Here is a 10,770-nt window from a genome sequence, read left to right as displayed (position 1 = left end):
TCGTAAGCTTCAAAGGAACTTACACATGGCATACATTGACTACAAGCAAGCGTTTCCTTCCGCTCCGCATGACTATTTGCTTGAAGTCTTAAAACTTTACAAAATCTGTCCACGCATTATTGACTTTCTCAGCCATACGATGAGGCTCTGGGGTACAAGAATCAAGTATTTTGATCATGAACAACCAAGGGTAACTAGATCAATACTCTTTACGACAGGTATATTTCAAGGTTCTGTTTAGCGTTGAATCCATTGAGCAAAACACTAAACTGCATGTCTCATGGGATCAGAATTCATGATAATGAGGATGGTCATCAAATGACCCATCTCCTTTACATGGATGACCTGAATCTGTACGCTAGTACAGGCCAGAAACTGCAGTAAGTGATCGATATCACAAAGCAGTTTTCCAATAATATCCACATGGAGCTTAGACTAGATAAATGCAGAACAGTGCATTTAATCAGAGGGGAATTAGGGACCGCAGAGTTAGAGAACGAGTTCGAAAATGACATGGAGGCAATGGCTGCAGGCGAATCATATAAATATCTGGGTATTCTTGAATCTAAGGGTATTCAACATACGATAGTTAAGACAAGCCTAATGACTGCCTTCACTACGAGACTAAGATTAATTATAATGAGTTTTCTCAACTTGGCAAACAAAATCAGGGCGATGAACACATATGCCATCCCTGTCCTCACGTACTCCTTCAGGCTCATAAAATGGTCTAACACCGACCTTGAAAAGTTAAACAGACATTTAGGGGGTAAGGGCGTTGTAGGTGTCAAAAAACTGTGTGAGTCACAAGTTATACAGTTACGAGACTATTTTAACAGTAAACGAAATGTTGCGCTTTACAGAACCATCTGCCAAGCGGATCTTGAAGACACGCCCTTAAATTTGGCCTCAGATGGGGCCTTGAATATCAGGGCAGAAACCATAGAGGAATTAGAAATACAATGGGGGCAGAAAGCCATCCATGGCGAGCACCCCAACACGTTAGGTCAAAGTGAAGTGGATAGTGACGCATCTGATATTTTGCTAAGAAAGGGTGTTCTGTATCCAGAGACGGAAGGATTCGTCATTGCAATACAGGACAAGGTTGTCAGCACAAGGAATTATGGCAAACACGTGTTACATGAAGACGTGGTTGCACGGTGCCGATTATGTGGAGATATCAACGAATCCATCGAGCACATTATTGATGGCTGTCGCGTAATGGCTCAGAGAGAATATACGCACAGACATAATGATGTAGCGGGCATTATTCATCAACAACTTGCCCTAAACCTAGGACTCTTAAAAGAATGGATGTCCTTCTATAGATGCATTCTAATGACCGTTTTAGAAAGCGAAGATTATATCTTATATTGGGATGTTACTATCAAAACGGATCATTACATCCAAACCAATCAACCTGACATCGTGATGCGAGAAAAAAAAGGTGGAAGAGTCTACATCATCGAAATTGCTTGTCCGTTTAACCGAAATTTGCAGTCAACCTATACTACCAAGAACCACAAGTATAGCGAGTCAAGGCATGAAGTAAAGACCATATGGAGGAATGTCAATCATGCATCTATTGTGATTTCGGCAACAGGCAATGTACACGCAAGATGCTCTGAACATCTTGGACATTTAGGAGTCAGTAGGGTATTGGCAGCAGCTCATAAGGCGGTTTTATTAAACACCAGGCACATTGTAAGAAACTTTCTTGATCATCAGGAAGCGAGCGACTAAAATCCCGTGGAGTGGCAGATAGTAGCTATAAGAAAGCATCCAGAGGTGACTTTTGTCACCTCCAACAGTCTCTTTACAGATATTGAGGGTTTTGAATCTGCCAGGTTCTCCTCATTTATTTTTGTGGCTAACTCTGGGTATATAAGTAAAAAGAGTCTATAACTTATCTGCAAAAAAATAAAAGCGCATAACATCTCTGTTCATATGGTATGTCCATTTTCGTCGCTTTTTTGGTTGCTGAACCTCTGCTTCTCCCTCTAGTTATATAAGGCCATCCACCTCTGGAGGATTTGGTGATATTGGATCATCAATAGGTTCAGGAAGAATATCAAGTGCTCCTACTTGGCCCTTTGAAGCGACTTCCTCTAACTGATGTTCATTGTCGTGATTTTTCCACGCCTATAAGATCTCTTAGTGCGACTTTTTGTATATTAGGATACTTTGCAGAAAATTACGTTCTTAAATTGTATCCTTTTTCCATTTTCGTTTCAAACTTCGCACTCTCGTAATAGAGACGCACCAATTCCTCTTTTATTGTGATATCCCAATTGATGCTCTATTGCTGTCGCGGTGGTTGGCTGCAAATAGCTAACGCTGGCCAAAGTACCCTCAGCAGGCACAATTGATGTTCCAGTGCTTACCGTTTGTCACAGATGTATCACATTTCCGGTGTTTCTATGTTTTCAATTTGAAATTTATCTTTTATTTTTAGTACCAAAAAAATCAAAATCATTCTACACAAAAATTTCATGAACGAACTTAGTCACGTGATCTCGACTTTATCGATATTCAAAGTTTCTTTTTTTCTCTGCTAGAAATCGCTAAAAATGCTCCAAAAATAATAATAGGTTACGTGTGTGCAGATAATTATTTTTGATTTGCAACGAATGTGCAAGTTTTATATACGCGAACCAAAAAGTCCGAAATGTATCAAACCAAAAATTATCTGCAAAGTGCTATAACTCGAATGGTAATATCCTATTTCATCGATTTGTAAATAAACTTTCTTTAAAACTATAAACATATTCATGTATACAAACGTTCTTTAGTGCTTTTTATTTAATCTGTCAAATTTTAAACACGATATCTCAATCCGTGTGGACACAGTTAACACCAAAAAAATGCTCATAACCGGGGACTTGTTTCGTTACGTGGTCACGAAGAGCATGCCTTTAAAGCGGATTCTGAATCTGCTTTGGATGAGAACAAGGTTTTGAAGACTCAAATTTCTATTTTAATGAGTAGATGTGACTACTTAGAACAAAAAAGCGCTCTCTTTAACACTGGAGGTTCACGGGTTACCTGTCATACAGTTAGAGGATTTGCCCGATACCTTCTGTCAGATTGCTGCTGCTTTAGAGATGGCTCTCACAAAAGATGAGGTTTCTTCTATTTACAGCCTTATAGTTTTTACAAGTAATGACACATCACGGAACATCCCACCAATATTTATGAGTGCAATCTGTAACTTCTTTCAAACTATATATTTAAGGGCTTTTGTCATCACTATCTTCACATTATTCATTCAGAGTAGAAGCAATTTTCAGTCTTATCATCCCCTATTGTTTAGAATTGATAGTACGAAGGTTGGACTGTGTTGGGTACTGGCAATTATCAGTTTGCGCAATTACACGTTCCACATAAACATAAAGACTGAGCTCCTTGAGTTACATTGGAAATTAGAAACCTAATGAAGGAACGTAACAATAAGCGTCGCCTGGCAAAGAGAACTAAAAATCCTCTGACACAAGCTCAGTTTCGACAGCTTCGAAATTACGTTCAAACTAAAATCAGGGATTCGTATAATTATTATAATTACAATGCAATAAAGAACAAGAATAAATATGAAAATATTTTAGCGCGTACTTAGACGCTTACATCTAATTCCAAATAAGAATTATGTGTCAGCTCATACGTTTCCATCAAATGATTTATTAAAAGCATTTACAAACCTACCAACCTGTAACGCCGTCAACTCTGGTACACCTCTGATCGCAGTTTAGGCAAGCTCGACTTTTCAAGATACGGATTTCTTTGTTCAGACATAATGTTTGAAGTTCTCCTTGAAAACCTTTTTGTAATAAAAACAAACGGTTTCTATAGGACCGATAGTGACACACGTACCCACAAACAAATAAATTGTCAGGTCTTACCAGCCTGACATAATCAGCGCATTGGTCTCTTTGTTGATCACTCTTTTCCAAACGACCCTTGCCTTTTGCTCGGGACGTGACAGGGCTTTGCTCTGAGCTCTGGAATCATGCGCTGATCAGCCCTATTCCTAAGGTTTGTAGTCCCTCTTCTCCCAATTATTTTCGGCCGATTTCGATACTTTGTGCTATGTCCAAGCCGCTTGAACGTACTGTGCATTCGCAACGTACGAGTTACTTAGATGCAAATAGGCTACTCGATCCGCTACAATCGGCCCTAAAAGTTACGTGAGACATTAAAGTCGCTATCGAAAATAAGAAAATAACCATAGTTGTTCTATTTGATTTTTTTAAAGCTTTCGATGAGGTTGATCACAAGCTTCTTTTAAATCTACTTCGTAACTTTAATTTATCTCGTTCTGCAATTCCGTAGTTCGAGTCCTACCTTAAAAACCGTTTTCTACAAGAGCTTTCTACACGTTTGAGTGAGCGGGTACAGAAGGATAGTGATATTGTACATCAATTGGCACTTAACAATAGGTTAACGCTAAACCCTTTAAAAACTAAAGCAATTTCATAGGACAGTCCTCTTCCCCGCCTGCTGCTATATTAGGGTATCTGCTTAAGCTTAAGGTTGATGGCCCTGACATTCCCGTCTTTGAATCGGTGAGAGATTTGGGGTGCATCCTTAATCGTACTCTCTCCTGGAAAGAGCAAATTGTTGAAATCTCGAGAAATACCGAAATATGAGCACATTACTTTATATCTGCAACGGGCAGGAAATGCCAACGTGGCTAAAAGAGGGCAATTCTTCATGGGCAATCTTATTTTCAATCTCTTTTTTAACAAAACCCCTCAATATCTTCTAGATATCTTTGAAAACCGAAATGTTACATTACCTGCTCAGTCTAGGCTTGGTGCAAGAAAAACTGTAATTGCAGTTCCACGTCATAAATCTTGTAAGTTGCAAAGATCCTTATGGTAAGGGGGTTCATCTTTGGAGTAAGATACCTGAATCGATCAGAAATGCACCTTGGCCTTATCACTTTAAAAGAATTTTCTTTAACTTCCTGTTTAACATTGATAATTCTACTCTTGAAATTTTGCAGTAGTAAATCGTAAACTGTTTATTTTTCTAATTTTCAGTGACGTTTTGTGCTCCAGTATTATAAATGTAACTTTTCACATTTCAGATTACTGTTCTAATTTTTGTTATCTTAAATGTTATCTTAAAATTTGCTCCTCAGAGGGCTGTTTAGCCCTAGGGATATAATCAATAAATAAATAATAATAATAAGTTTGACACGAGACCAGAAGCAAACCCTCAGACCTTCTTCCGGTCATCCTTTCTCCCTCAAGGAGCACGACGACGTACCCTCACGCTTTATGGTCCTAATTTACGACTAGCAAAGCCGAAACTAGAATGTATGATACCAGTAGGTAGACCGCAAGAAAAATATATATAAAAGGAGTGGGTCCAAGGTCTAAAAGTAGAGTAGACTAGTTGACAGCCTGACGGTCTACGACAATAACAAAAATCAATCAATCGCCGAAATCTAAAATCTAAAGTATTTGCTGTAAAATCAAATCCTCAACCTTTAACAACTGATCCTAGAAACTGCATTTCCCGATCATTTACAGTTGAAGAGCCTCCTTGCAACACCTACCACACTCAAACGGATAATTAAAACACAAACCGGTAAGTCACATTTTAAAAGAATTCATAATTCAATTCCAAAGATTATAGGACTGAATGTCTTCCTTTTTTTATGATTGAGACAAAGAAACAAGACTGGAATATCAATTAATGCCATCAAATGTCCCTGTGTCACGCTGGCACTTTTCAATTACTTAATAATTTATTAAAATTGGAAATTTCTTGTTTGAAACTCATTTGGCTTGTCCTCATTCCAACTTAAGTCAAATCGAGGGAAGATTAGGAACAATTAATTCTGTGACCAATTTCGATTATTAAAACTTAAAATTTTAGGCAGAACTTCACAAATGCATGAATCTGATATAATCTCTTGAACAGCGGGCAAATAACCAAGACGCGACAACAATAGCATATGCATTGTTTAGAATCATCATTAGTAAATGTATTTCGGAATTTTTGAAAAAAATGAAGAACAGCATCAATAATAAAGCATAACTTCGTACTTTATTTCTTTAAATATTATTGCAAGATATAGAGTTACCGCCTAAGTTCTTCCAAATTCAGCGGAACTCATAGTACATTCCATTGATGAAAAAATTAAACCATTCCTTTATCGAATTACATGAATTGAACTTTTTGAGTAATTAAAATTACCTCTCTGGTCGATCAACCTCTGGTTTATCCATATAGTATCTAATAAACGCTCTCTCTGCATCTTCACGTTCTTGTAGTGATATCACTCCCCCACCATTTAAAGTTTCAACACTTGGTAGTCTGGCCATCAATAATTGTCTTCTTTCATGTTCCGTATACTCTTGAGGACTCTGCATGAAAAACGAACTTAAATTACGGATGATTATACGTAAAGTCAATACCAAAATACATGCAACCACTACAATTATTTATAATATCGAAGAAAATAGAACCGACGTAAACTGCTGCAAATTTTGAAGGATAATCTTAATAACAGCAAATCAAGCAGAATTTCAAAGAATATTTCAGGGAATAAAGTCTATTGTAATTAGATTCCTTCGATTTTTCCTTTAAAATACGTAACAATGGACAATATACATGTCATGAATACAGAAAATAATGATTGCATCTTGTAGAGAAATAATGATTGCATCTTGTAGAGAAAGTTAAACGGAGCTTATCCTTTATCATTAATTTGACGACGGTTATACTAAGAGTCCTTGCCAGTGCTTGTGTATTCAGTATTTTTGAAAAAATCGTGTTGCACATTCAATTTCTTTTACAGTAGACTTCCATCTATCGCGAAAGCCTAGGACTTGGATTTGCGTAAGATGAGTTCCCTTACCAAATAAAGAATTATTCTCTTCTTGCGCTGTATCCCCAAATCTAATAGGTGGAGGAAATCGAATCAATTAAAATTGTTTAAAATTTTTTCTTATAAAATAACTTATATTTCAAGCTAAGCTTGATCATTCCTGAATAAAATTGCAACGCAATATGATAAAATTTCAGAATAAATATAAAACGTAGTTTTCAATTACTATTTTTAAAAAATATATGAAAAATAAGGTTTTTCCACTTCAGTCTAGAATTGCTTGAAATTTACAAATTGAAACTAACTTATTCAAAAGCTTATATTGAATGTCAACATTTTTTGAAAACTATGTTTTTCACAAGCATTTTATTTCATGCGTGCGCATTCATGTGTTGGTAGTAGGATAAAAGCAAGTACGAGAAGTCGCGATAGGTGGTAGTACGATGGATGAAAGGGTACTGTATATGGGTCGAAGTGATAAAGAAGAAGTAAGAAGAAGCAAGAAGGAGCAGGTCGGAGTACCTTGAAGTACACCAGTGCCGGATAACGTGACTCGTTATTAGTATCCACATTTATTGACATTTAAACAGAGAAACGTTTGAAGTACATTACAAATAGACAATACTAAACAATTTTAAATAAGCTATAAGGTTCCATTTTCGTCGATTTTCTCAACAATTTAAATATTTGCACAATTTTAAAATGGACTACACGAGTGAACATCTTAATAATCAATAAATAAATACATTCCAAAGAAAAGCAACTTTATTCAAATTGCATTACTTTCGCATTTGATTCATTTGCTGTGTTCAAATTCCACAGCTAAATTTACATTCTTTTCTTCAGATACTCACATAAACTACGTTCATTAATTGGAACGCGATTGCGCAACTTGTTTTCTACCAGATAGTTTTAAAATCGTGAAAGAGCGCTAATCTGAAAAAATGCACCCGCTCCCAGCGAAATCGCGGTAAAATTTCAGACGCAACCACGTCTCACGACCGCGAGATAGGTGGTTACAGTCTGTATCGGAATCAATACGACGATCCAGCAAAAGTTTCGTGCACCCTGAGAACACGCAGTGATCCAAGGACTAACGCCTTCTGCATTTTTCCCGCAAGTGTTTTAGCATATTTTTGACACACAGGGATGCTTTTCAGGCACTGTGAGAACTGTGTATGTGAGCTAAATACTCGGGATGTGTATGGCACGCCCTGCAGCTACGATCGGGAATGTCTTGGCTCAAAATGTGGCGACGGTATGTTAAGGTGGAAATGACACCGTCTTGGCATGCCAAAATTAAACCCTCCGTACCAAACTTTAATCCGGATGATTTAAGGAAAGCAAACATTAGCTCACACGACCTTGACTGATCTCCCATATTTCTTTGAAAGATACCGCGCATCCTCTTATCGAGCAGCTGCTCACGAAAGTTTCTCTCTTGTCCTTTCTTAATTCGGAGTTTTAGGAGTGAGTACCCAAGATGGATAAGATTTGATGCATTTTGCTCACCCCTAATACTGAAGTCAAGTCCGAGTGTTTCAGCAGCCTCCTCCGCTGCATTCTACAGAAACGCTCCTTTGCCCATTTCTTCGTGATTCCTAACCATTTTAAGAAAAGGGTCTCTTCCATTTGCGCCTCTTATGTGCTGTACCCAGAATAATCCTGTTGTAAAGACATTCAAGACTCAATATTCCGCGACCACCTTGACAGCGTGAGATGTACAGTCGCGGAACAGGAGACTTAAGATGCATAATTTTGTTCACGTGCATAACCTTTCTTGTTCCGATTTCAAGGGATCTGAGCTCGTTCTTTGTCCATGCAACTACTCCAAATGAATAGGGTACTACCGGGACGGCAAGCATGTTCTTTGCAGATACTTTGTTCCTCGCCGACAGTTTGGAAGACCAAATTAGCCGGATGAGACGTTTGTATATGCTTCGGAGAGTATCCTTTATAAATGTCACATCCTGAATGCGGCTCTGTAGCAGGCCTATGATTGTATAAGTCTCTCCAGCGCAAAGGTGTCGTATAAAACTTCTATCAACCAGCTCAGGATCTTCAGGGATGCCATTAAGTATTCCTCGCTTCAAATAAACCTTGGCGCATTTACTAACCCAAATTCCATTCCAATTTCCTTAGTATATCGTTCTACAGTGCCTAGATCTAGATGTAGTTACTCTTTGTTTTTAGCATAGATCTTATGATCGTCCATGTAAAATACATTAGTGGCCATGTACTTTCGATCTGCAGGTTTTCCGCACAAGTACCCGTAGGAATGGCAAAGTTCTAGAGATAGTAGCAATAATGTAATGCAAAAGAGGAGTGGGCTCATGGTGTCGCCCTGAAAGACACCTCTCTGAAAGGTGACCTTGTTAGTTGTCACACGATTTCTTCCAGATAAGACAGTAAATCTAGTTTTCCAAAGCGGCATCAATCTCTCTATGCACCTAACGATTTGCGAATGAACCTTTAAGGTTTCCAAAAGAAAGATGATAAGTCTGTGGGAGGTCGAATCGAAAGCTATCCGATAATCAATCCAGGCCATCGCTAGGTCACGCTGGTAGAATGCTGCATCTTTGTAGATGGCTCTTCCGACTTTAAATATAAGCTGAAAATACGGGCCAAATGCTGATGGATTGAAGGAAACTTCTTCCACAAGAAGGTTTTAATACAATTTGGTCCCAGTGCGGAATAGTTCTTCATCCCTCTTAATACATTTTAAAAACCTCGGTAATGATGGTTGGGCATTCTTGATCAGGTGTTATGAGGGCATTACACAGCTCATTGAAGCTATTTATATTTTCTCAGTCTTCGTTCAGTCTATGCTGCACTTCGTAGACTTTTCTCTAAAATATTTCGACCTCCGCTCTCCCTCCACTCTAGACTTCTCTGAGCGTCAGATATTATGCGTATTCTCTCAACTATATGCTGCCTGATGATCAGCAGCTTTGACTTATTAAGTGTGTGATAACGGGTCCGGAATTCGCGCGCGAACTTTCGAACCTTGGTGGTGAAATTTCTGCCAGATGTGATGTAGTCAATCCCACACTGAATGAGGGACGTGTACTGTCTTCCTCTGCCTATTTTTATGGCTAGTTGATGCATTCGTCTTTTGGTCTTATGATCAACCGTTGGTTTTGTTTTACGGTTCGCATCGTTCAAAGCTCTCGCTGCATTATACACACAATAATTGATAGCCCAGAGGTCGGATTCTTCGGAAAAATGTCCACGAAGCTCATCATCCATTTCAGCCAGATCTTTAGGCTTTAGGCTTCTATTGGATGCCTGTCCGCGGTTGGACTTAGTGTCGCCTCTCTTTCTCTGTTGCCGGCTTGTTCTAGCTGTGGTTGAGTAGGCGTTCTACTTACATATCCCCTTTTTCGGAGTAGTTCGGAATGGTTTCGCAGACGTTGCTGATAAAAGTGCGATAGCTCCGGGTGTTTCTCGTACCACGGAGCATGCAGCCGTGCCATGTAACCCCGTTCAGGGGCCACACTCGCAACGTAGCGCTCTAGCAAGTCGTGATTTAGTCGCTCCGTCCACCTAAAAATCTCGAGATTCCGCCGATCCATCGTATTAAATCCATTTTCATTAGCTCCCCCAGCTCTAGAGTGGTCGGCATTGTTGGCCGACCCATTGCCGGGAGCCCTGCACGTTCTGTTGTTTTGAACCAGACTTACTACAATTATGTTTGGTTTTGTCATTGTTGTTCCCACGAGAAGTTAGGGAAAGGGGTTCGTCCATCCATGTAGAGCCCCGAATGCAAGAATAAGGCTGCGTACTCTGAGAGGTCGCCCGGTATCCCCGAGTCACCGTTATAGACACCTCACCCAGGTGCCATTTGGCTTTCGGCACGGTTTTCACACCTCCGCTTGGGAGTTAATTCCTTTGGGAAAATCCCTGGACAATTGTCGGCGACTGCCTATTTA

General features: G+C 39.0%; 1 protein-coding gene across 1 annotated transcript in view; it reads right to left on the bottom strand.

Annotated features, from left to right (window-relative positions):
* Positions 1 to 10,770, bottom strand: part of LOC117175643 — a 183,577-nt gene that overhangs the window by 59,708 nt on the left and 113,099 nt on the right. The window contains exon 3 of the mRNA XM_033365349.1: positions 6,205 to 6,374. Within this exon, the coding sequence (XP_033221240.1) occupies positions 6,205 to 6,374 (170 nt within the window). The remainder of the gene's footprint in view (positions 1 to 6,204; positions 6,375 to 10,770) is intronic.

The sequence above is a fragment of the Belonocnema kinseyi genome, chromosome 6, assembly GCF_010883055.1.
Source record: "Belonocnema kinseyi isolate 2016_QV_RU_SX_M_011 chromosome 6, B_treatae_v1, whole genome shotgun sequence".
Classification (NCBI taxonomy): domain Eukaryota; kingdom Metazoa; phylum Arthropoda; class Insecta; order Hymenoptera; family Cynipidae; genus Belonocnema; species Belonocnema kinseyi.
Note: the sequence above shows the minus strand (reverse complement) of the source record. Positions and strands in the feature narration are given on the sequence as shown.